Source organism: Canis lupus, chromosome 4 (genome assembly GCF_048164855.1).
Source record: "Canis lupus baileyi chromosome 4, mCanLup2.hap1, whole genome shotgun sequence".
Lineage (NCBI taxonomy): Eukaryota > Metazoa > Chordata > Mammalia > Carnivora > Canidae > Canis > Canis lupus.
Genome location: NC_132841.1, coordinates 53,179,382 through 53,206,485, shown reverse-complemented (window position 1 = coordinate 53,206,485; position 27,104 = coordinate 53,179,382). Strand labels below are relative to the sequence as shown.

Here is a 27,104-nt window from a genome sequence, read left to right as displayed (position 1 = left end):
TTCCTGTATGTCTTATTTATAATGCACTGCTGAATGACCAAAACAGAACAAAGAGCTCAAGAAAAGAAAGGGATTGCTTCTTCTCACAGTCCCTTATCCTCATACTGACTGCTGCTTTTCTGAGGCCCCTGATGTGGGGGTAACATTTTTTACAAGAATTGATAAAATACGTATATGAGATACTCAAAAAGAAATTAGCTTCATCAAGTCCCAAGGGTGAAAAAAAATTCTTCTTACAAATTTGAGCTGCTTTTTAACAATAAAATATTAGTTTCCATGTATTTGTGAAGGAGAAACATGAAGGCAGCTTCATAATTTCTCATCCTGAAAAATTATCTGAAGGTACATCATAAAGCTGGGTAGGCTGCATGCAGTTGTTGGATGTTTGGAGTTATCTTTGCTAGCCTTTTCCCACAATACCTACTTCCTGTTAATTTCCAAGACCTGCTCGTTCTGCATTAAAAATACAGGTACTCATCTCTAGGCTAGACTTTGATAAAAGCCTTTTAACAATCTCTCCATCTGTGTGTATTCTCTCTCTATTCATCCTTAAAACAGTGACTAGTTCAGTTTCCTAATATTTAGTGTTGGTCATGTTGGTCCACCACAAATTCATCAACACTTTACCCATTTTCCTCTTCATGTATCAGTGGACAATACCATCTACAGTTACAGCTTCAACATTGTAATTGATTACTTCCCTCCCTTCTTCTTATCCAGTATCAAATCCATTCCCTGGCCTTTTCTCCTCTAGTTTATAAGTATCTCTAATATATCCATCTACTTCTCCCTACCCACACTACCACTACCTTAGACCAGGGTCATGACCATTTCTCACCCAGATTATTGCCAACAATCTTGTAATTAATGTCTCTGCTTCTCCTCTATCTCCCATCAGGTTAGGGCCAGATCAGCTCTTGCTGAAATACAAATCCTATCTAAGCTCTCATTCTAAATCCTACAGTCTTCCTTATTTACCTTCAAGATGAAGTCCAAATTCCTTATCACAACACAAAAAGGTCCTTCATGCGAGGGATCAGCTTACTTTTTCAGTCCCATCACTGTCAATTCTCACCTCTAGGCCTCTGTACAAACCATTCCCTCTGTCTGAAAAGTCGTCTGCCTACCAATTCCTGCCCCGGCCTCACTTCACTTTACCATCAGGTTTTGGTTTAAATGTCACTTCCTCTAAGAAACCTTTAACTCCGGGGATCTGCTGATATGCCCTTCATACCACCCTGTTCTTTATCTTGACCGGAAACTAAAACTAGTGTACTATAACAGGCATGTTTGTTTTGTCTCCCTCCCTCTCTAGATTGAAAACATTCAGAGGACACAAACTATCTTTCTCACTTAAAGATCCCCAGTGCCTATAACAGGCTTGGTGATAGCCGATGCTCAAAAAATATATATTGAGTAATTAAATAGCTTAAATAACTTCTTTCCTGACTACAAATGTCCTGGTGATCACGACCTGCCTGATCTGGCCTCCATCTACCTGTCTAGCCTTTCCTCCCATTACTTGTTTCATTTCCTTTTTTGAGATAAATTATTGTATTGTATTGTAATAATTACTGTGTTACTAACTGAAATTTAAATATGCCCTTTCTTATCTCAGTAACTGTTCACTCCTGGAATCATCTTCCAGTTAAATTCAAACCCAGTTTTTAACAAAGATACAAAAATGAAGCTTACCTGATTCCTTCTAATCCATGGATTAGAACCTCCCCTTCCTATGATGAAATAAACACTGCATTTATAATTCTTCTGAATTATATTGTGCCCTGTATAATAGCTATGAACTTAATTCCCCCTTAAAACATTAAGTTTTTAAAAACAAGTATACAGTTGATTCTCTTATTTGAGGATTCTGTGTTTGTGATTCTGCTCACTAAAATGTTCTTATAATACTAAAATCAATATTCATAGCACTTTCATGATCACTTGTGAATATGTGACTCAAATAAAAAATTTGAGTCATCTGTGTGCACATTCCCAGGTGAGGTCAAAAAGGTGAAGTTCTGCCTTGTTTTAGTTCTCATACTGTAAACTAGTATCCTTTCCCCCATCTATGCAATGACATGATTTTTCACATCTTTGTGCTTTTTATTGGTGATTTTGCTGTTTAATGACCCTCAAGCCTGGTGCTGAGGTGCTGTCTGGAGTTTCTAAGTGTAAGAAGGCTGTAAAGTGCCTTGCAGAGAAAAATACCTTGTCAGATAAGCTTTGTTCAGGTATGAGGTATAGTGTTGTTGGCCCTGAGCTCACTGTCACTGAATCAACAATATATGTATTAAATGAGATGTGTTCATATAGAAATAGACACAAAACATGGTTATGCATTGACTGCATGATGAAAATGTGAATAGAGGCCCACAGGAACCAAACTCGGGAACAATGGTTTAGTATTTGCTAATTCAGTGTTTGTGGTGACTTTGTAGAACCTATGCAAGAAATAAATGCCCGTATCGTATATTACGCATTTTTATTTCCTCTCAGTACCTAACCATGAATACCTCACGTAAAATGTGTATTTAATAACTGACCAGTGAATACATAAATGGAATCTGTAGTCTCTTAGTAACAGAGAGGGGGATGGAAGACAAATCCAGATTAAGATATGAATAGAGGGGGCTCAAATAAACACCCTCTGACCAACAAATATACAGAAAATGACATGAGCAATATCACCGTCACAAAATTTTTTTTAAAAGGGGACTGGACCAGGGGTGGGGGCTGGAGGTGGTTCGGCACCTGGCTGGCTCAGTCAGTAGAGCATGTGACTCTTGATCTCAGAGTCTTGAGTTCAAGCCCCACATTGGGTCCACATGGAGCCTACTTTAAGAAAAAAAAAAGGCTCTCCTATTTTAATATGAGGTCTTTTGAAGGCATAGCCAGAAAGACTTGTTAATTTGCTATATCCCCTAAAATTAACTTACTGACTCCTAACAAAAACTTAAAAAGTTAAGACACATTGGCACAAGAATTCTCTGTCTACAGAAACATGTAAAGAGCTAAATACTGAAATCTAAGGTTAAAAAATACTTCAGGGGCACCTGGGTGGAAGTCTGCTAGGCATCTGCCTTTGGCCTGGAGTCTTGGGATAGAGCCCCATGTTGGGCTCCCTGCTCATGGAGGAGTTGGCTTCTCTACCCATACCCACCCCCCACCTGGATCATTCTCTCTCTCTCATAAATAAGTCAAGTCTTAAAAAAAAAAAAAAAACTTTAAAAACTTTAAACCTTCTCATGCTCAGTGTCAACTATGGATTAGTGAGCCATCAAGAGCTTCCCCTCTACAGATGCTGTAATTCTTATACAAGTAGCCCTTGCTTTGCATGGCACCTTGTTAATCGAAACTTGTATACACTGAAACCAAGTCTTTGCTTTGCACAATATGTTACCACAGAAGAGCTGTGCAAAGGAGACTGCAGAGCAGTAATTCTTGTGTATTCTTTCCGAAGTAAGGCAAATAGCACAAGCAACTGAGTACATTTTATTGCCCACTTCACATTTTATTCCATAAGATGGCCTTATTTGTTTATTGGTTTTTAGACATTTACCTAATTCATGGGCCAAGCAATGTTCTAAACCCTTTAAAAAATATTCATCTAATCTATCAACTTTATGAGGCAATTACTATTATTATTCCCAATTTATAGATGAGAAAATTGAGGCACAAAGAGGTTAAGTATCTTGCTCAAGGCCATACAACTATTAACTGGTATGCTTAGGATTTCAGCCTAGGTAGTCTGAATCCAGATAAAGGTTCAGAGCTTTTGCTCCTAACCACTTGTTATAATCACAATTTTAACCATTGCCCTTTTCTACTTGTCCTCTCTTGATCCATTATCCAACTGTGCACCAAAAGTAGCTATATCAGTGGAATCATTTCACTCCATTACTTACTGAAATTCTTCACCAGCTTCTTATTACACTTACAATAAATCCAAACTCCATGCAATGGCTGAACATTCCTTGAGACTATCTTCTTCCATTTCTTTCCATACTGTTTCCTGACTTTCTCAACAGCTCTTTCTCCACTTTGTTTATTCCATAATCCCTTCTTTCTGGAAATCTCTTTACTCTCTTTAAAAATCTTTTAAGTGGGGATGCCTGGGTAGCTCAGCGGTTGAGCGTCTGCCATCAGCTTAGGGTGTGATCCTGGGATCCGGGATCGAGTCCCATATCCGGCTCCTTGCCGGGAGCCTGCTTCTCCCTCTGCCTGTGTCTCCACCTTTCTCTCTCTGTGTCTCTCATGAATAAATAGAAATAAATCTTAAAAAAAAAAAAAAAAGGTCTCATTCATCATTCTCTCCTTCAGCTCCTTTTCTTCACGACACTTAAAAAATATAATTTTATTTGTTTTTTATTTATCTCTTTCACCAAAACTTGTTTATAGCTACACTTCAAATACCTGAAAGAGTTCTAAACGATCAATAAATATAATGAAATGAATAAACCAGGTCATCCTGAGGCTTCCTGCAATCCTTATTACAACACTTCATTCTCTGTCATATGGGTCTCTGATATGAGAAGCATACCTACAATTTTAGCCTTCTTATCAGAAATTATATAAGCATTAATATAATCTGTTAAAATCAAACAGTGTTGTATCTCCATCAAATTTCTCAAACTCTTCTACTCTTAACATGCAGCTTACTTTTATTTGCTTTATCTAAAACGTGTAATTTTGCTTTTTAATATACACACACACACAATTGGTTTTTTAATTGTTGGAAAAATCCTCTCAACATAGTAGCCAATTTTTTTCCAATTTAAGTCAAAAGGATTTCATATTCAAAATGAATTACATATTTGGTTTGCAGATAAAGTCTATACTTGAGATGCCTGGGTGGCTCAGCAGTTGAGCGTCTGCCTTTGGCTCAGGGCATGATCCCGAAGTACCAGGATTGAGTCCCAAACATGGAGCCTGCTTCTCCCTCTCCCTCTCTCTCTCTATCTCTCTGTGTCTCTCATGAATAAATAAATATATTTTTTTTAAAAAGTAAAGTCTACTCTTAAGATATACATCCAAGGATTATCTACAGAAAATTAATTCTCAGTACTTATTTCCACAAATGTTCCATACATATTTTACACTTGTTTGCTAAATGAAGTGCCAACATCCAGCATTCTAATCAGAATAGTGTTGCCATAATTGAGACTTAAATTACTTAGTAATCACTTGCTAGCATAAACAATCCAAAAACCAAAGAAGAATTATATTATGACAGAAGTATATGAATTACAGGTAGATGATGTAATAGGAAATATCATTGGAAAAATACATTCTATGGAAGCATTTTATTGACATAATCAGATTATCTACAATATATAGACTTATAAAGCACGTTTTGATTTCTGTTTTTTTTTATACTAAATTGGTTTGTGGAAAGCAAATTACACTGCTAGAAGTGGGAAGAGGAGGGGGAGAACAGCAATGTAGCTTTCTTCACATAGCTTATTCTCCTAAAGTTTAATAATATGAAAGCAAAATCTCAATTATCTAAAAGAAAATCATCACTATACTTCAAAAAACCTCTTTGTCCCATGTGCCAACTCTACTGAAGGTGTTTCTATAAAGAATTCTAACATTTTGGGATCCCTGGGTGGCGCAGCGGTTTGGCGCCTGCCTTTGGCCCAGGGCGTGATCCTGGAGACCCGGGATCGAATCCCACGTCGGGCTCCCGGTGCATGGAGCCTGCTTCTCCCTCTGCCTGTGTCTCTGCGCCTCTCTCTCTCTCTGTGACTATCATAAATAAATAAATAAATAAATAAATAAATAAATAAATAAATAAAATTAAAAAAAAAAGAATTCTAACATTTTAATTGTAATAAAAATCTCTCTATATATAATCTACCCTATAATCTTTATTTAAAAAATCTGCCTCACCACTAAAAGTAACCAAAACCAGGGGTCCTCAGAGAAATGTCTGACTCCAGGGCTGAAGAATAAGCCTGAAACACCTCATGCCAGAAAGTAAGAAAGTGCTCAAAAAAACCAAACCAAAACAAAACAAAACACGTATCAAAAGGATATAGGCCTGGTTTACAAGGCTCCAATTGGTCAAATCTGTGACAATTTGAAGACTGAAATAAATAAGGACAGTATGGATTACAATCTACTGAATAAAATGCAAATCCAAAAGGGAGGGGTACATGGAAGGAGGGGGAATGAGAGCTCTTCCTTACAGTAAACTGATAAATACATACAAAGATGGAATGTGGGGGAACAGTCACCAATTGTAACCATCACACTAAAGACTAGTTCAAGCAAGAAGCATCAATAGGTGCTAAATCCAAGGGGGAGTTCGATGAGGAGAAATTTTAGACTATCTTCCCACAGACTGCTTATTAGTTACAATGAGACAACACCTTGACTTAGTGCTCAAAATTAGCAGATCATGCAGACCTGTGTTCCTACTGAAAAGGACAAGTTATTACTTAATGTAACATCCTAGCTCAGAATACATACCTGAGGAAACATCAGCTAACCTTAAATTGAGGAACAACTTTAAATATAGAAATAAAATAACTGGCCTATAATCTTAAAAAGTGCCAATATTATGAAAGGCAAAGAAAGGTTAAGGAACTCTTCATTAAAGGAGACTAAAGAGTCATGATAAATACATGATCCTGCAAAGAAGGAATGAGATGACTGACACAACTGAAATATGGATTAGAGAGAGATAGATTATTGTTTCAATGTTAAACTTCTTGAATCTGATACCCATATTGTGGTTAATAGGAAAAAAATCTCTTCTTAGGAAATGCACACTGAAGTCTTGAGGCAAAGGTGGAATGTAACCTACTTTTAAATGTATCAGAAAAGTTTATGTGTGTGTGTGTATGTGTATAGACAAAGTGGAAGAGGAAGAAAAGAGAACTTCAAGCAAATACGGTAAAATCTTAAAAATTAGTGAACCAAGATAAAGGATATACAGGTGTTTCCCCTAGAATTCTTAGAATTTCAGGATAAAAAGTTATTTAGAAATTTGCCTAATTGCACAATATAGTAAATCTACTAAATGCCACTGAATTCAGAACTTTAAAAATGGTTGATTTTATATGATTCTCACCACAAAAAATTTTTTTTTTCATTTGTCTAAGTAACATACATAATTTGGAACGAAGTCAAACATCATGAAAATGGTTGGGTTTATGACCTTTTCATTCTGAGATATCATTTTCTTGAATCTATAATTTGGAGAACATTTAGTTCAGTCTTGAACTAGGCAATGACTAGCTTTTGCAAGTGCAATCATTCTTCCATTAAAACATCAAAGAGTTTAGATGCAAAGTGAATGTTATGCTTTCAGATACAGAATGTAGAATTTTAAATGTTAAAGTTTATCAGAGTTAAAACACATGATGAAATTTATGCATATCTGACTTTTATAATTAATGTCATTTTATATTTAATTTATAGTAAAAGGAATAATTAGTAATATAACATAAGCCTATTTTATCCTTCTGGTACACCAAACACCACATCTCCTCCCCCAAACCATGTTATTAGCATGTCATGCAATCCTTAAGTACTTATATGAGTAAAAAGTCCTAATGGTTAAACATTTTACTCAACTAATAAACAGGCCAAAAACACCCCCAATGAAGCTCTTAGAACTGTTCTAGTTCCAAAGTTTCCATGTAACACAGTAACCTATTACCATATTTAATGACAAGTTAATAAAAGCTAGCAAAATGTTATATTTAGATACAATCATGATAGAATATTTATGACTCTAAATAACTAGGACACCCATTCCCTCTTGCTAGAAAAACTTTTAGTAGAATATTTAGCATAAAATATTTATTTGAAAGTTGTTTTGGAAATACCAGTCATTACAAATTCAACATTATCAATTCAAGTACAAGTTCCTCAAGTGCAATTTCTAATAAATTTTAAAAGCCTAACCTCCCAAGGTAATAAATTTTAAAAGCCTAAGCTCTCAAAGTCCTGTTGTTGTTGTTTTTTAAGTATGGAATATTGTATCTATTCAACAACTAAAGCCACTCCTACCCTGTACTTAAAGCAACTTTAGACTTGCATTGTTTTGTATGTAAGTTTAATGGTGAAACAAGTTTTCACTACTGATGGCAGTTGTTTAAGGCCTCTTGCACAGGTGAGTTAGCAAATCAAATTTTTGTTTTATAAAGAAAGGTCAGTGTCACATTTTTCTTGTCAGTAGGTATCATATATTAAACTGGTTTCACAAACAGATCAAATATCCAAGGTATTAAAAAAATAAATATAGTGTTAAGAATTTTATTTGTGTTATAGATCCCAATTCTAGTTTTTACAGGTATGGATAAAGTAGCTACTAAAATAATTTTAATAGTAAAGATTTTACTGTTAATGGGGCTTAAAAGTTTATTTAAAAATTTCTACCAACATTTAAATCTCTATTAATTAAACTAATCTAAGGGATAATAGTCTTTGTTCATCTCTTTTAATTTTGGATTATCACTCTTCAAAGCTCACAATGACAGAACTAAATAAAACAAAAGCAATGAAGAATTTACTGAGAATACAGTGATAATATTTCCAGAATATATTAAGTCATTTAATTCTCTTAACAGTCCTGGAAGGCAGACCTTATCCCATTTTATATAGCAAAAGTGGACAAAATCTCTTAACTTATCACGCCTCCCTTCCAATTACTCCTTCTACCTTTCATTTAAAGATTTCTTTCTTTGAGAGAGGGAGAGAATCTCAAGCAGACCCCCTCCCCCACTGTGTAGGGAGTCCAAAGGCCAGGCTTGACCTCACAACCCTGAGATTATGACCTGAGCCGAAATCAAGAGTCAGATGCTCAGCTAACTGAGCCACCCAGGTGCCTCACCACCCCTCATTTAGAAATAAGATTGAAATCCAAAGAAATTTTCTTGGCTTGCACATACTCATGACCAGTATCTTTAAATATGTGGCATTTTATTTAAAATACCTTATTAAGGCAATTTTATTAAATGTATTACCTGACTTCTTCAGGAAAAAAAAATTCTAAAAAGAAGTACTGAAATTAGCTAACCTTAAAAAAAAAAAAGTATAAAACGCTTCTAAGAGAATGACAAATGGATAAAAAAAATTCTGTACTAGGACAACATGTGAAAATTACATCTTTGTAGACACAAATGCTTGATATTGTATAGTGTGATTACATGAGTGATTTTTTTCATTTCTACCTGATTAAGTTCAGAAACACTGCTAAATATCAAACATTAACCAAAGCATGTAACTAAAAATCCCATCAACAATGCTAAAATGACAAATCCTGCACCTACTTCAATAGTGGTAAGTTTGTAAAACTACTTCTATATGAAGTAGAATACTTGATAATTTGTTTAAATTAAGGTTTTCATTTTTCACCCTTGATTAAACTTAGATTTATCCAAGTGTATTTCCAAGTCCAAAAAGCTAGACTCAACTTTTCTGACATACAGGATATTACCTCCAGAACTGCACTACCAAAATTTTCAAACCTTTATAACTTATTTCTCCTCAAGATCTTAAAAAAACCAAATATCTATACTTGAAATTATTTAATTTCAATTATTTGGAGTAGGAAGGGCACTTCCTTTTGCAATGGAACACTGTAATACTTCTCAGACAGTATTCACTGATGTCATCCTATGCTTGGGATCATTTGGGAGCAGGTTCTTATCAGTGAATGTACATCATTATGTGACCAGTTTCATATTTTGTACTTCATTTTTGATACCTTATTCAGCTTCATCTTTTTTTTTAAGCAAATACACTTAAAAAAAAAGTATCTCAGGATTTTTTTTTTTTTTTTTTTTAACGACTGCACTCATTTATTTATGAGAGAGAGAGAGAGGCAGAGACATTGGCAGAGGGAGAAGCAGACTCCTTGCAGAGGCCTGATGCAGGACTCAATTCCGGACTCGGGATCACAACCTGAGCCAAAGGCAGATGCTTAACCACTGAGCTACCCAGGTGCCCCAGCAGGATGTATCTCTTTCATGAAGCTTTTGCTGTCTTATTCTTTTTATTCTCTGAATTACAACAGTATTTACATCCTGTACCTGAATTTTAGATATCATATTATCTGGTATTATTCCCTATTTCTTTTTTATGTTCTTTTCATGTATATCTGCTTGATAGAATCATATGCTATCACTGGAACCATAAGGTTTCTCTCTCATTTTATAGTACTCCACAGCACGCATGGCAGATATTTATGAGCACTCAATGAAGCCAAGATTATAAGGGACAGCCAAGATTATAAGGTTACCAATAATGTATTTTCAGTTACTACATAACACTTAAATATTTAAAACCTATGCCAAAAACATTATACTTGGATAAGTATACAAAAGACTATGGAATATATTCCTAAATGCTCAATCTGAAGAAAAAATTGGACATAAATTACAGATTAATACAACTAAAGGGATAGCAAAGACCACAACCTAAAGATCAAAGGATTATGTGAATTTATTAAAGTTGTGGAAGTTGGTTAGAAGACTACAAATTCTAAAGTGCATAATATGGCTCATAAATGTTACATTTTTTAGGATTAAGTAGTGAGCACCTTCACTACAATAGTTAAGATTGTCTTTTGCACCTACACAGACATCTGTTTGCTTCCCTTCTCTGAGGGGCATCCAATTGACAGACATTATTCAAAGTACTGCGAGAGTTCAGAAAATTGTTCTTTTATGATGGTATATACAGGGGAAAAAAAACACCGAATTTGGCTCACAAACTTAGGAATTATGAATTTCTTTCCAAGTAATTTTTAATTTTATAAGGTATGTGCTACTCACCTTTTATTATAATAAAATAAAGCATCTTTTTATTTAAATAATGTCTTGTAAAAGTTAGCAAATACTGCTTAATATATGTCCTGAAAGCAGACACCTAGATTTAAATCTAGACTCTATTTTCTAGATGTGGTACTTTGGCAAGTTCCTGGACTTCTCTGTGGCCCATTTCCTCAATAAACTGAAGATGACATGTACAACTGTTTTTGGCACATGGCAAATGCTAAATAACTATTAGCTTTTATTAAAAATAAAATTTAAAATATCGTGACTTAGAAGATTCACTTGGTAATATAAATTGGCTTATCAGATTTAACAGTCAAAAAATTTATTGAGCACCTACTATATGTCATACACTGTTCTAAGAGTTAGTAATATAGTAATAAACAAAACAAAGTCCCTCCCTTTAAGAAGTTTACATCCCAGAAGTAGCAGAAGAATACATGTAAATAAGCAAGTAGAGGGGAAAAGAGTGAAGTAGGTCAAAGTATGCTATTTTATATAGAGAATAAACAGAATCAGGCAGTTGGTGGTAGATGAGGTCAGAGGGGGCAGCAGAGAGGCAGTACAAATGCAGGCTGGGAGGCAGTGAGATGGTAAGTGACTGAAGAGCTCCGAGGCAGATCTGATTTAGTATTTCTGAAGAATTACCAGTGCTATGTGGAGAGATTATAGGGTTAAAATTTTTATTTGGCTTCGTGAAAAATAAGCCACACTTCAAAGCCCATTCAGTACTCAACTTATAAATATAAGCCAAAAACATTAAACTAAGGAATATATTATTTAACCACTGTGGTTTAATTGTAAATAAAAATAATTTTAATCATAAAACCGCAAGTGGGAGAATGAGTATGTGAAATATCAAGAGGAAAAAAAACCCTCAGTATATTACACTGGTCTTTAATGATTTGCTAAAAGTACATGAAAACAAATTATGAGAGAAACAAAAAACTGAATTTTGAATGCATGCATTTTTTCTATTTAAGAAATTTAAGGCGGGCAGCCTGGGTGGCTCAGCGGTTTAGCACCTGCCTTCGGCCCAGGGCATAATCCTGGAGACCCAGGATGGAGTCCCATGTCGGGCTCCCTGCATGGAGCCTGCTTCTCCCTCTGCCTGTGTCTCTGCCTCTCTCTCTCTCTCTCTCTGTCTCTCATGAATAAATGAAATCTTTTTTTAAAAAAATTTAAGGCTATCTAGATGAAAAAAATTTTTAAGTTTTTATTTATTTGAGAGAGAGAGAGAGAGAGTGCGTGCGTGTGTGGGGCGGGGGGCGGGGGGCAGGTACAGTAGGAGACTGAGCAGCAGACTGCCCACTACGCAGGAAAGCCTATGCAGGGCTTAATCCCAAGATCTGGGATCATGACCTGAACTGAAGGCAGAGCATACCCGACTGAGCCACCCACCCAAGCGCCGTTAGATGAGAATTTTTGAGTGAAACGTTTCAAAAGCATGCATACACATTTACCACATAGTGGTGAATTTATGTGGATGTTAAAATTATTTACATTTGAATTATGTAGAACCTAAATACTCAACTAAGAATTTAACAACTAAACAAAATTCATATGTCAAAAGACATTCTAATTGGCACACTTTCCTTAAGTACAAAACATGCCTATTTATTGCACATTAACAAAATTATTCATATCTAATAGTTCATTAGTTAAATCTATCCATAAGTCATAAATAGCTATAAATTGGTTCCAACATGGGAATACAGTACATTCTTTTACCTGTATTTTGTTTTTAGGCTAAAGAGCTCCGGTAAGCCAAAAATTTTTTTGCCAACTTGGGAGAATGGGTTGAAGAATTGGAAAGGCCTTTCTGCAATGTGCTTTCCTTGTATATATTGCTCATCTACTGTCAGAGATCACAAATTTGATATATTGTAGAGGTTTCTTTTTCTTGATACTATTCAGTTTAAGAATAAGCCATCAATTTCAATTTGCCTTCAAAAAAATAAATCTTTTTACGTTTTTAAGAGGAATGTTTATATTAGCCCTATCTTTAAAATCTTAAAAAAATACAAAACAAACTGAACAAAAATCACCAGATAGAAATTGCAGGACGTCTTCCCAAAGACTCTTCCCCAAAATATCTTTTTAAAGAGTTATTTCTGTAATATGCCTTACAATATTAAAGTAAAAGCATTTATAACTTGGTGAAAACAACACATGGCATATGTATTAGAAATACTTATGAGTTTTCCTATATGTAGGTCAAGATGTCCACTCAGATGAAGAACTTTATGAAAGAGTGCCCACTGAAAATAATGATTCATGGATTAAGACACAGTTCTTACATACTTCTAAATAATGTGGTCTGACAACATCTTCATTCTTTTAAACACTCTATCCTTTTGATTTTTTCGTTATAAATTTTCTGTATTACATAATAACAGTAGGCATTTCAAGAGTTTATTTTATGTCAAATAATATGCTAATTGTTTCACATGAATTTACTCCTAACAAGAACCCTGTAAAATAAATATCATCTCCAATTCCTAGGTAGAAAAATGTAGAGATGTTGTTCCAATGCCCAAGACCACTGTTTCTTAGCAGCAGACCTAGGATTTTAATCCAGTTCTGATTTCTAAACCAAACTGCTTCACAGATCCATTAAATATCACCTGGAGATATAGTTGGAGAATGAGTTTTGCTAGCAAATAACTATAAAAACATAAGGATGGACAAACACACATAAGTAGACTAAACAAGAAAAACTTACAAAGTGACGCCTTTAAAAAAAAAAAAAAGTTGAATATATTGTCCCAGAATGTTAAGTAATGTCAGCTGAGGCTAAAATGTACTTTTTAACAGCTAGATATATCTTAATATGAAAGATAAAATAGTAAACTTTCTTCAAGATTAAAATGTTACTTAAGCAACCTATACTCTTTTTTTCCTGGAAGAAATGTTAAATAAACATTAGAAATAAGAAAATAATACAAGAGCATAGAAAAAGGTTCAACTGTGGAGACACACTGTAGGAACTGTGAGTACTAGTAAGTGGTACTCAAAATTTTAAAAAAGCCAAGTACTTTTAGTGGATATATCAGTAAATAGATGAAAAACTACTTGTAAACTAACACTACAGGGCACAGAAAAACATAAGAGGCAACTAAGTGATTTTTAAAAGCATTCTGACAATAGTACTAAATAGGCTAATTTAAACTACAGAAATGCTGGCAGAAGATAAACTCTTCTTTCTTTTGAATTAAATTCTAATATCTTCTTATAACTACTTACTAGAAGAGAAGGATAATTAATTATTCAGCAATAACAATTCTCTGTATCTGGTTCCCAAAAAATTAATATGGGAAGACTGAAAAGCTGACAATCATGTTTGCTTTCAAATTCTAAGAAGCACACAGAACAGAGATTTACTGGTAAGATAGGGAAAAAAAGGGGGAAACCATCTGTGACTAAAAGGCAAAGCTGGTAAGTTCAAATTGTAGCATATTTGTAATGGAAAGTTCCTTGAAGGTAGGTATTGTACTTTTTGCAAGTTCAGAAAATATAGTACTACTCCAAAAAACAATTAATGTATTATCTGTTGAAAAAACTGAATAAACTATTTTCTATAAAAGCCAAAAGTTCTCCTGCTGGGGTCTAAACTAGAATAGTAATTTCTGTAGGTCTATTACATAAGCTAAACATGTAGGAGCTAAAAATTCACATAACATCAACAAAGATCAACTTATGGGGGAAATGCAAAGCTATGCTTAAGAAAATGACTTAAAATGGACTATCTATAGCAGCTGCCTATGTATAGGAGTTAGCCAGCACTATTTGAATCACTATCATAAAAAGAGTAAGGGCCACCGATAAAATAGAGTCACCATTAATATTACTTCCTGAGATGAAAGAAAAGGATTAGCGGGGCTTGAATAATAACCAGGAGTTGTGATCCACCACTATCATGTCACTTTCACTGTATCTCCCAAATATGGAGAAAAAGTAGATCAGAACTGCAGCAACTTTCAATTTATACTATGTATGGGCTGACAAAATATAAAAGTATCCAGTTTTATTACAAGAAGGCAGGTCACCCAATAATGGTCAAGCTAGTCCTAGTTGGTGGGAGTAGTGCCACTTATCCTTTCCTGCCACAGCTGCCTTTTATGCAACTTGAGTAGGAGCGGGAGGAAACTGGTCCTCTAAGCCCCGGCTGGCCGATGACTTTATCTGCTTTTCCTCAGTGTTCTGCAAAACAAGCCATTTAATACTACCAGGAGGTGCAACAATTGTGGAAAATACCTCTTCACTCTCCAGGTCCTCAAGCTCTCAAAAGCCAGTATTTGAAATACATCATTACACTTCAGAATGCCGCCATACTTGATCTAACTATAGCTCCAGGAAACACATTTTGAAAGAGTGTATTTATCTTTCTGAAATAAACCTCACTGGGTAGGGATATCTGCTAAACAAAAGTCCTAGTTTTCCTGAGTCATGGGTTGCACTTATTTACTGCATAAAGCATTTAAATATAACATTTATTGATTACCACTCAAAAAAATTCCCTTTCCAGCTGAAAGTGTCTTTGGAGTATAATGACTTTCCAAAATTTATCTGCTATTATGAAATACTAGTTCCATTTCTTTCCCCCCAGTGGAAATTCAGGGGTCCTAACAGCCACTGAGGTTGGAAATAGTCCTTCTCTATGCCAGTCCCCTCATTTTACAGATAAGGAATCTATAATCTGGAGATTTATTGTGATTCTCTCTAAAATTACCCTTATGGCTAGCTTAAAAAGGCAGTATCAAAATCTGAACCCAGGTTTCCAAAACCCCTAACTAGTGCCCTTAGTCCAATTTTTCTGAGGAGTCCTTAATCACTTCGTCCTTTCTTCAAGTTCCCTCAGTACTAATATTATCCCTCTAATAATCAAAGTGGCCATTCTATAGATCTGTACCTCCTCCACTATGGCATTTTAAGGTGAAGAGTCTAACTGGACACAGTGCCATAGGTAATGGTTCTGTAAGATGCTTATATTGAGGGAAGAACTTCTTCTCTCCTGCCAGTGAAAGATGAAAATTAAATTCTGAGTATTTATCAGTAAAATAACCTCACATCTTAATATGTGTCAGACATTCACAAAAGCTTTAAAAAGCACTTGGTGGCAACACTCTTACATGTTCTTGAGTAACTTGGTTCAAGTCTCCATTTTCAATTGGGTAGTAAAAAGGAAGATAGATGTTCTTTATCAACAACCGTTCTCCCATAATGACTTGATAACCTACTTTCCTGGCAAATTTAACCTGAACACTTGAAGATTAATAGCATAGGTGATAAAGACAAACAACATGAACTGTACAAGAACAGCAAGAACATTGTCTTGATTTCCGTCTCTTGAAAAATATACAGTTTCTGCAATTTGTGAGTACCACAAATTTAGTCCTCTAAGATAACAAGGTGTTCTTAGCGGTTTTCTTTTGCTGTTCTCTGACTTAGAAATAGTTTTGTAGAGACTTTTAAACTTTTAAAAACTATTTAAGCCAGTATCTAAGTCTTTGTATCATATGTTAAAAAACAACCAATGATCCAGTAGGGCATGCACAGCACCCATAGGAAAAAAAAAATTGACAGATAAAGAACAACTAATGAAACTAGATCTGGAAAAGAACCATGATTTTATCTTTAGAAAGCAGAAGGCATATAAATAGCAAAATAAGCCCAAAATACATGTCTGAAGGCTTAACCGTCGTCAAATGAATAGTTTTTAATTTAAATTCAATTTGCCAACATATAACACCCAGTGCTCATCTCATCAAGTGCCTTCCTCACTGCCCGTCACCCAGCTACCCCATCCCCCCACCTGTCAATTGAGTAGTGGATAAAGGAAAATTATTAAAGCAGACCATTTTCAAATGTGGACTTCTCTTCCAATGTTTATCTCCCTCTCAATGCAGACATCTGCTACAGTTATCAAAAGTATACTGATCTAAACACACCGTGTTAAGGGCTTGATATGTGAAACCTTTAGCCCTTAATCTTCACAACATTGTAAGGTAGGTATCTATCATTATTTTTACACTGCACCTAAGAGAACTGGGGCACATAATTGAGTAACTTGCCAAGGTTACACAGCTCGAACCCATCTCTGCAGGTTCTGAAACCTGTGTTTCTTTAGGCGCTCTACTGCCCTGGTGGCACAGCAAATTTGAAAATACGGTCAAACTCTTCAAGTTCTGTCTGATGCATTATTATCCAAGCCACTATAAACTTTTGTTTTGTTTTGTTTTGTTTTTTCAGGGATTTTTCTGGTGTCAAGAAAGACTCAATAGTGTGCCATCTACACTTCCTGATTTTAGGCTGGGTCAATGTCACAAACGTTTCGGTCACCACACGTTGCCTAATCGTTAGAACCCAAAACGAAGAGGACTGGTTAAATTCCTAAACTTTATTTCCCGCTGGCCTAAAAGAACTTACTTAGCCACTGTTGTGTCCGTTAGGTGTTAAGGGTTTTTTCTTCAGCGTAGTGACGTGAGGCATTCAAGTCATCGCTTAAGTCTTAATGGAAATCATCTATATTAGTCATTTTACCTGTCAGAGCAGTTCAAAGCACATCAACAGGACATAAACCTGGGTTGCTGCCTTCTTTAGGGGAGATTTCTTAATGACCTGTTAATTAAACCGAATGGAACAAGCAGCCCTCCAAAAATGAAGCGTAGTGGAAAAGGAAACAACAGAGGGAAAGAAGAATCACAAGCCAAGCCGGGCGGTGATCTACTTTCTCTAGTCTTGGAAAAGCCAAGAAAGGATGAACCGATCCTCTTGAGCAACTTCAGCCTGACCACAATGGCCACTTGTTACACCTACCACCCACTCCAGCACTTCGGGTTCACGAGGAACGGAAAGAAACCCAGTACGCTCGAGCGCACGACCCGACCCGACCCGACCCGACCCGGCCTGCGGGCTCCGCGCCGCACCCCGGGGCACACACGGGGTCAGCGCGCGGCGCCCCTCACCCCCTCACCCCTCACCCCCAAGTCTCCGCTGCCGCCCCGAAGGCAAAGCCCGCCCAGCCTGGGGCCAAGCCAGTCCTCGGACGGGGCAGTGACCCAGCTCTCGACCACCCCGCGCCCTCCCTTGGCCGCAGGCGCCCTGCCCAGACGGACGGCGGGAGGAGCAAGGTGAGGAAGGCCCGCACCGCAGGGGAGGGGGGGTCCCTTCCCAGCCTCGCCGGTCTGGACGAGCCCCGGGCCGGGAGAGGGCCGGCCGCCGCCATGATGGGGCTGGCCGAGCCGGGGGGCGTGACGCGGGCGGCCCCGGGCCCCGGGCGGCGGGCCAGCTCCCCTTCCCCTCCCCCGCCCCTGCGTGGGCCCCGGCCGCAGCTGACCCCCAGTACTCACGCTTTGTCCACCAGCTCCCGCACCTTCCACATGTTCAACATCGTGCCCCGCGCGGGCCGAGCCGCCGCCTCCCTCCCCTGATCCCCACGGGCCCCGGGACACTTCCGCGCCGGGGCAGGTCCAGGCCGGGGTCGCCGCCGCCGCCCTCCGCCTCCAACTCCCCCAGTTAGGTCCTCCTCTAGCCACAGCCGCGGCGCCGCCGGTGACACGTCGAGACGCGGGGGCAGAGGCGCTGCGTGGGGCGGAAGTGCCCGGCTTTCCGCCCGCTGCGCGCGGGGCACGCCGGGACTTGTAGTTCTCTGCGCGCCTAGCCACCCGCTTAAGCAGAGAGGGTTGGTGTGGTAAGTTTGGTACTATTTGCGTCAGGCTTTCCCAGTCCTTTGCACCCTTCCCGGTGCCTCTGACCTTCGGAACCAGAAGCTCGGGGAGGAGGAGGGGGAGACGGAGCAGCAGTCTATGCTTTAACGGATCCTCAAGTGTCAGAAGCAGCACTGGTATAGGATCTAGCCGCACCCAAACTTTGAAATGTAGAGCATTGCTTCTCCCCAGAAACAGTCCACAGCGTGCTGTGATTTTGTGCCTTCAAATTGAAGAGATTTCCGTGTAAAACAAGTCTTGTTAAAATATTACCTGAGAAAATACAGAACAAATCATATGCAAACAGTCCAGAAAAAAAAGAGAGAGAAATACAAAAGTATTGCAATGTTATTAATAATGACTATACAGAAACGTTATTGCTATATGTATGCCTTCCTCATTGACAGAAGCATCACTGTATTTGGCTCCAAATATACTTTCTACTTAGAGCCTGAATTTTCATACCTGTAAGTTGAAGAGGTTGTATTCTAAAACTTATTCCATGCTACTATCCCACTATGATGCAGTGGTTTTATATTTAGACGGCTACTTAATATCCTCTTTAGATACTTTATCATAAAGCTCAGAAATTTAGTTCACACTCTATCTGGAACTAGAAAGGCAACATTAGGACACATCCAACAACTTGACAAGCATTTATTCCTAAGTCCAAGTATACACATACATACCGCATTGGGTGTTTTATTGTAATGGCTGCTGTCACTTCATTTCTCATTCATTCATTTTTTTTAAAACAATGTTCATGTTAAAGTTGCAAGAAACCTTAAAATTCATTTGATCCAACTGCCTAAATTTTACAGTGCTTTTCATTCTACAAATACTTACTGAGAATTTTCTGTGTGCTAGGAGTTGGGAACAAGACCTACAAGCCCTCAGCTCTCTAGGATCTTAAGGGTCTTTGGAGCAAATATAAAAATCAAGGAAACATTTAAGGTAATTGCAGATAGATAGTGGTTGAAAACAGAAGATAATATTATAGGGAATGATGTTAGAGGAAAATAACAGGGAGTATTTAGGGCCTCTTTGAGGACACTATATTTAAGCTAAAACTTGAATGATGAAAAGGAGCTTGCCATAAAAAAAGATCTGCAAGAAAAGAATATCTGGTGGAGGGAACAGATGAAGACTCTGATTCACAAGGGAGAAGGGAGATTAATTGCTGCCAGTTATGATGCATGTTAACAATGATCCTAAATCAAGAACCCAGAACTTCTGACCCCTAGTTCCTCAGGTCAAGTCACCCCTTCGCACGGCATCCACTTAGTTACTGGAAGCATCTTTGAAAAGGGTTTTAATACAGCTTTAGGATTAAGGCCTTAAAAAAAAAAAAAAAAAGGGAGGATTAAGGCCTAAGAGAGACAAGTTGAAAGAATTGCCAGACAGAAAAGTATCAAAAGCAGAAATTGGGACAAATCTATCTCAAATCTTTGTCAAGATAGGAGTGCTTGGGCAGACATAAAGTGAATTGGATTGGTGGGGGAGGAGAGGCAGGGAAAGATGAGCAGAGATAGGTGGAGAAATGGGGCTTTCAAATGAGGAGTTTGTTTCCTGTAGAAAGGACTGTCCAGCCCCAGTGAGATTCAAAGGATGGAATGTGGCCAGAGGAGATAAGGAAGAGAACTACCTTGCAAAAACAATAGCTCAGCAAGTTAACTTTCAAACAAGCAGGTCCAGGGTACACCAACAGAATGGGACTGGCATAAAAATAAGCATCTTCCCTGCCCCGGGCCTGTTTGCACATTCATAGCAATTCACAATCAGCCTCACTAGAATCACCTTGAGAGTAAAATGTCACTGTCTACTTTGTTTCAACACCAGGTTTGGAAGTGCCTAGACTTATTCCCCGAGTTGTCATGCTGGGGCTAGAATGTAACACCGAAAAACTAGCCTGTCTAACTTTGATTCAAGAGAATCCCTAATGGACTCAGGAGAACCAGACAAGGAGAGTTTGTTAAAAAGTGGTCTCCAAAGACTAACCATTTGCATGTCAACAAAGTGTTCCATTTTTGCCTTATATCTTGCAAGTTTGGGAGCAGTTTCCATAGTAACTTCTTTGTGGCAATTTAAATGTGTCCATTGTAGAAAAATAAATGAGAAAATGTCCCACTCACCCCCCTCTTCAGGAAAACATATTTTTCACAAAATGAGCTGACGCTTTTAGTACAGCCAAGCCAACACAAGGTTTGAAAGCAAATGTCCTCAGATGTGTGAGGCACTGTGGTAGGTGCTGACTGCGTATCTTCTGTGGTTGGCTCCCTGGTGTTTCCTTCTGAGAACTTAATTCCTGTTACACAGGTGTGGCAGCTATGGGACAGCACAGACCAAATCTCTCTTTAAGAGAACCAGTTACAAGGAATGTGGATGGCTGACAGCTTCCAGCAGCCACTCCTCAGGGATCAACCACAGCATTGACACCAAGGCCATGCTCTTACTGGGCTGTTCCCAGGCAGGGAGTGAGCACGTTGGGGTCAGGCCATTTCTCCTCAGTGCAAGACTTCTGTACTGGGCAAGCTTGCCCTGGGCTCCCCATCAGCCTCGCCCAGAATTCCTTCAAGTTTCCTTGCCATCAGGTGGTCTTCTTACCCAATCTTCCTCCCTTCTCTCTTCCTTAACAGGTGTCAGAACTTCCTTGAGGTCTGAGGCTGTCCCCACCTAGTCTTGCTCTCTCTTGCCTTTATTCTTCATAGGTGTTTTCCCCAGTTAATCTCTTACACTTCTAATTCCCCCTTGGCTTTTGCTTCCTGCAATAACCAAATTGACAGGACAGGCAAACAGTTCTACCTTGGTTTCAGTATTTGGCTCAGTGAGTCCTGTTTTTGGTCACACCTGACTATTCCTCTCTAGTAGTTGAGATACTTGGTTTCTAATCATATGAAAGTTGCCACAAGAGCCATGCAGATTATACATTGCATAACCCCAGGGGCACCATAGCTGAGGACTATCATGTACTGCCAGAAAGGAGGTATAAAGTAATGGTTAGAGAGTAGATTCTGAATTCAGACAAACCTAAGCTCAAACTGCATCTGCTGTTCAGTGGCTTGGTCATTTTGGATAAACTAGTTAAACCCATACACCACAGTGATTACGAACTAGACTTTGGGACCAGATTGCCTGGGTTTGAATCTTAATATTGCTACTCACTACCTGTGTGACCTTGGGGAAATTATTTGACACCTCTGTGATTCAGTTTCTCATCATAATGGACAATAATAGAAACCTGCAAAGGCCTTTTCAGACAATTTTAAAAAGATAATGTTTAAAAAGAATCTAGAACAATACTGTATACACTCAATAAACATTAGCTATTCTGCTATTACCACTATTATTGCTAATACACTATTACTAGTAATTGTATTACTCTGTAAAAGTATTCAGTTGTCAACAAGTATTTAGTAAGATCCTGCTATGTTCCAGGCACTGTGCTAGGTGGTGGATATACAATTGTAGATAAAACCACAGAGTATACCACAAATAGATGTAGTAGACATAGTAAACTGAAAGTAAAATGAGGAACAAATAAAATAACATATATACCTCAGTTCACACTGGGTCCTACATGTAGGAAGTGCTCACTAAATTCTATTTCATTATTGTTATCAAAACACTTATGTGGATCTCAGCTTTTTTTTTTCTTATTAACTGAAGTATTGTTTTACCAGAATATCCTAAACCTAGCCACACATCAGAAATTCCCTGACATCTTTAAAAACGTCAAGGTTTTTTTGTCCTGCTCCATGAGTTTCTGATTCACTGGTATATTATTTTCTATACTTTTGGTCACAAGTGACAGAAACTCAAAAGAGCTTATGCAGGACACAGGAGACTAGGGAGTTCAGAGATAAAATTTGCCTTAGGATCTTAGCAAATACTGTCAGAACTCTTTCTGATGCTCATTATCCTTTATTGCAGATAAATTTCCCCTACTTGGCAGGAATAGAGGTACCACTTTGCAGAGAATGGGTTCCATTTTTTCAATTAGACAACCAAGGGTGAAGAGACACTTTGGTCTTTCATCCACAAAGTCTAATAACACAGGGAAGGACTCTGATTGGCCCAGATTGAATCATGTATCTATCATGGGACCAATCACCTCTGGAAAAGTGTAAATTACAGAATTGGTAGACCTAGGAGAACCACACAAAGTGGGGGGAAAAGAGTGCTCTGGAGATACTCTGAAGAAAACCATGCCTTGGCAGACAAAAGCACCAGTTATTTACAATGGTAGGTCAAAGAAATCTGTATTTTTCAAAAATCTCTTAAGTGATTTTGCCAGGGTTTAGGATGCCCTGAGTTAGATGACACCATGCCCTTTCTGGGTCTGACACCCTTTTTTCTCTTTAAGGTCTAAATTACACAAAATTGAGTTGGGGACAGCAAAAGAAAAAAAAAATACCATGAGTGCTAATAAGAAAAAGAAACAATGAAGAAAGAAGGGATTAAGCGGATTGCAGCATTATGCAGCAGGTAAACTGGTAGCAGGACACACTCTTGCTAACTCTGTTCTGCTGATGGTTGGGCTCTCTTGGCTGAGATTCTGTTTCCTTTCAGATCTGTCAGCAGGGCTCAGGTGGACCTACTCAGAAAGCCTGGTAGGTGCTCCAAAGGGCTAACACATTCACAGTCCTTCTTCAAGAATGTGCAGACACTGGCCAAAGGTGAGATGGAGGTAGAAGTGCTCTTAGAATCATTTCCCTGCCTCCTAGGATGCTCTGTCTCCCTCTGTCTCTTGACTATAGGTGAGTCCAGAGTAGATATGCTGCTCCTAGTGTCTAGGTCTCTGAAAACTCTATTCACAGGAAGTCAAAGTACAGTCATTAAAGCAACGAGGCAGCTTGTGACTGTGGGAACTGTTCCTGCATTGTCAAATCACATGCAGGGGTGAATGGTGTGGATATCAGAAAGGATGTCCTGGTGGGTTTCTGAGGCAGGGTCTTTCTGGATAAGGACAAGTATCTTGGGAAAGCCCACAGGTTGTCCAGAGTTCACACAGAGGCTCTGCTAGTCCTTGAATTTCATCAGTTCATCAAAAGAATTGTACTCTAGAGGAAGAGCTCACTGAAATAGACATCAAAGGGGTCTGATGGACAGACCACTGTTTGTTTGTTTTTTTTTTTCAAGATTTTATTTATTTATTTGAGAGAGGGAAGAGAGAGCGTGTGTGCAAGCAGAGGGAAGAGGAGGTGCAGAAAGGGAGGAAGAGGGACAAGCAAACTATACTCTGAGCGTGGAGCCCTATGTGGGGCTCAACCCCAGGGCCCTGAGACCATGACCTGAGCTGAAACAGTTAGTTGGACATTCAACCAACTGAGCCACCCAGGCACCCTGACTCCTGCTTTTTATAAGCAAATGAATGGGCTAAAAACGGGGGTGGGGGTGGGGGGTGTCCATTAGAATAAAGCATGTTTTCTTGTTAAGAAAGAGTCAACACTCAATGTTTGTTGGGCACCAGCAATGTGCAGTGGGGTTAAACAGATGTCTAAAACCTGTGTTACCTATAGACCTTCTAGTCTAATATGGAAGATAGACATACAAACAAAAACCTCAGCAAGATGTTTAAGGAGGCAGTGTAATGTGGGGTAAAGGTCAGAGCACTGGCTGTGGTATCAGTAGGACCTTGGTTCACATCGTGTAGCTCTGGAATGTTGGCTAAATTAGTTGGCCTCTCAGGTCTTGGCTCCCTCATTGGGAAAATGGGGCTAATAAGGGCCCCTGACTCATGGTGTTGTAAGGAATGAATGAGACGACCCACTAAATTGCTTGACATGTAACAAGGACTCATTAAATAAGATTTATTATCATTGTTTTTTTTTTAATTTTATTTATTTATTCATGAGCAACACAGAGAGAGAAGCAGAGACATAGAGGGAGAAGCAGGCTCCCTGCAAGGAGCCCGATGCAGAACTCGATCCTGGACCTCAGGATCACACCCTGAGTCAAAGGCAGATGCTCAACCGCTGAGCCACCCAGGCACCCCGATCTATTATCATCATTAAACTGTATGCACAAATCATGGATGATATGAGGGTGTTTAAGCAGGTTCATTAAATCTTTCAATAAACTTATATTTGGACACTTAACTCATTGCCAAGAATTATACTTTGAAAAACAGGCAAAATTCCTATTCTTGTGAATTTTGCAATGAGGGAAGAGAGAGGTGTATAGCAAATAAACCTTCCCCCAAATCTATGACTTCAAACTATGATGAAAGCTACAAGAAGAAAAGAATGGGGTGGTATGAGAGAATGTGGAAGTGGTATTTCATTCATATTTCATTCCCAGGAAAATCCTCTCTGGGAAAGTGACATGTAAGGTGAAGGTGGAAAGATAATTCTGAGTTAATGAGGTAAGAGAGAGAAAGAATATTCTAGATAGAAACTCCTGCTCTCTTAGCATTCAAGACTCCACAGTCTTCTTGTCTTTCCTGTCTTTCCTACATTTCAGTCTCATTACCTTTTGTTCCTCTCCCCAGTTTGCAGATATTGATGGGCTCTTTAGAACTTACTTTGTTCCTTCTCCACTGCCAATGCCAACCATAACCATCTCTCATGTGAACTAAAGGTTTCTTAATTTGTTCCTCCTTGATCAAATCATAAGTTGGGCCATGTTACTATTTGCACTGAATACTTCAACAGCTTTTCATGGCATTTAGAATCCAAACTTAACCTATCAGAAGTCCATCCCTGGTCCAAACCACTGTTATCCTGGAGAAAGACCGATATGGTTACCCTCATGTGGGGTAAACTCAAGGCCAGTTCTGAGAAAAAAGGGTGTTGGGGTGGGAACCATGCGCCCAGAAAGTACCCCTAAAATCTGTCATTGGAAGCATGGCAGTCCCTTTTTTTTTAACATTTAGAAATATATGTATATTCCAGCCAGTGCTTCCCAAGGATAGGTCTTTGTGGTATTGAGTGGATTATTATAGCATCTTGGGCTTTCAGTTTAGATCTGAAAATTACTATAGTTTGTTTCACAGTTTCACCTTCCTTGCTGTGAGGTTATTTCTACTACTCTCATTTTTTTTTAGATTTATTTATTTATTCACGAGAGACACACATAGAGAGAGGCAGAGTCATAGGCAGAGGGAGGAAGCAGGCTCCTCATAGGGAGCCTGATGGTGGGACTCGGTCTTGTATCCCAGGATCACACCCTGAGCTGAAGGCAGATGCTCAACTGCTGAGCCACCCAGGTGTCCCCTCTACTCTCATTCTACTCTCATGTGTTAATTTGACTAGTTTCAGAACATCCTCTTTTCTTTTTCTTTTTTTAATGCTAACTATCTATTCTGCTGACACCTTGTTATAGAAGTATCATGAGTGATCTCTAACTGTGGAAGCTGATTTCCTAGGTGTTAGCAGTTTTTATGGTTTCTGATGAGTAGTATCTAATCATAGTTCTTGTTGAGCAGGTATAACATTAAAATTTCCCCATCTGGGATCCCTGCGTGGCGCAGCAGTTTAGGGCCTGCCTTTGGCCCAGGGCGCGATCCTGGAGACCTGGGATCGAGTCCCACGTCGGGCTCCCTGCATGGAGCCTGCTTCTCCCTCTGCCTGTGTCTCTGCCTTTCTCTCTCTCTCTCTCTGTGACTCTCATAAATAACTAAAAATTTTTTAAAAATTACTTTAAAATTTCCCCATCTTTGATAATTTACCCTAAAGAGTGGTGGGTCATTGACCTGGCCTGGGAAGCCTAAGATCTGATATACCCAGACACCTATTGGGAAGGGAGGGAATAGGAAAAAGATAGCAAATATTATTATCTTTTTAAGATACAGACTCATTCTCTTTCTTCCAATTTTTTTCTTTGAAATGTTTTATTAGTTTTTTTTTAAATAACAGAAGTAAAAGATGTTCATATATCCTCATGTATATATCCCTTGACCTAGCAATTCAACTCCTAGGTAATTATCCAAGAGCAATGGAAATTATATCAAAATTCTCATGTAGGAATTCGTTCATAGCAGCTTTATTCAGAATAGCCAAAATCTAGAAATAATGCAAGTGCCCAGTTGATAGAATATGGACAAACAAGTTGTGTTGTATCATTTGAATGGAACATGATTTTGCAATAGAAAGGAATAAACTATAAATATATAGAACAACCTGGATGAATCTCACAGACATGATAGCAAATGAAAGAGGCCAGGCACAAAAAGTTATGACTCCATTTGTATAAAATTCTAGAATAGGCAAAATTAATCAAAGGTGAAATAAATGAGAAACTATTGTTGCCTGAGGTGGAAGGAAGGGTGGGAACAAGGGAATTATAAATAAAAGTTATAAACACCTTTTTCAACAAGTGAAACAATCCAAAAATGCATAAGGAAAAGTTTATCCTTTCCCATTTATTTTCACCCCAGTATGGCAATCCTGTTAAAAACTTGATAGGTACTTTTTCACACTTTCTCCATGCTTATAAATATAAATAAAAATATGTGTGTACATATGCAGGCTTTGCTTTAGGATCGTGCTATACACAGTGCTTGCTTTTTAAAATACCTGTTTGAGGGGTGCCTTGGTGGCTCCGTAGGTGGGGCATACACTCCTGATTTGGCTCAGGTCATGATCTCAGGGTCATGGGATTG

General features: G+C 38.3%; 1 protein-coding gene and 1 long non-coding RNA gene across 13 annotated transcripts in view; one reads left to right on the top strand and one right to left on the bottom strand.

Annotated features, from left to right (window-relative positions):
* The window catches only part of CLINT1 (clathrin interactor 1), a 59,455-nt gene extending 40,536 nt beyond the window's left edge, over positions 1 to 18,919 (bottom strand). For 2 of the 3 annotated variants that reach the window (XM_072824335.1, XM_072824336.1), the window contains exon 1: positions 18,146 to 18,919. In XM_072824335.1, the coding sequence (XP_072680436.1) occupies positions 18,146 to 18,186 (41 nt within the window). In that variant the 5' untranslated portion in view covers positions 18,187 to 18,919. Of the gene's footprint in view, positions 1 to 17,222; positions 17,337 to 18,145 lie in introns of all 3 variants that reach the window. The other variant, XM_072824337.1, reaches the window with a different exon arrangement.
* LOC140632387 (uncharacterized) overlaps positions 17,783 to 27,104 on the top strand; it is a 51,040-nt gene continuing 41,718 nt past the window's right edge. For 6 of the 10 annotated variants that reach the window (XR_012029952.1, XR_012029949.1, XR_012029946.1 and 3 more), the window contains exons 1-3: positions 17,783 to 17,926; positions 22,866 to 22,987; positions 23,072 to 23,178. This is a non-coding gene — a long non-coding RNA (uncharacterized lncRNA). The remainder of the gene's footprint in view (positions 17,927 to 22,865; positions 22,988 to 23,071; positions 23,179 to 27,104) is intronic. The other 4 variants (XR_012029950.1, XR_012029951.1, XR_012029953.1 and 1 more) reach the window with 1 other exon arrangement.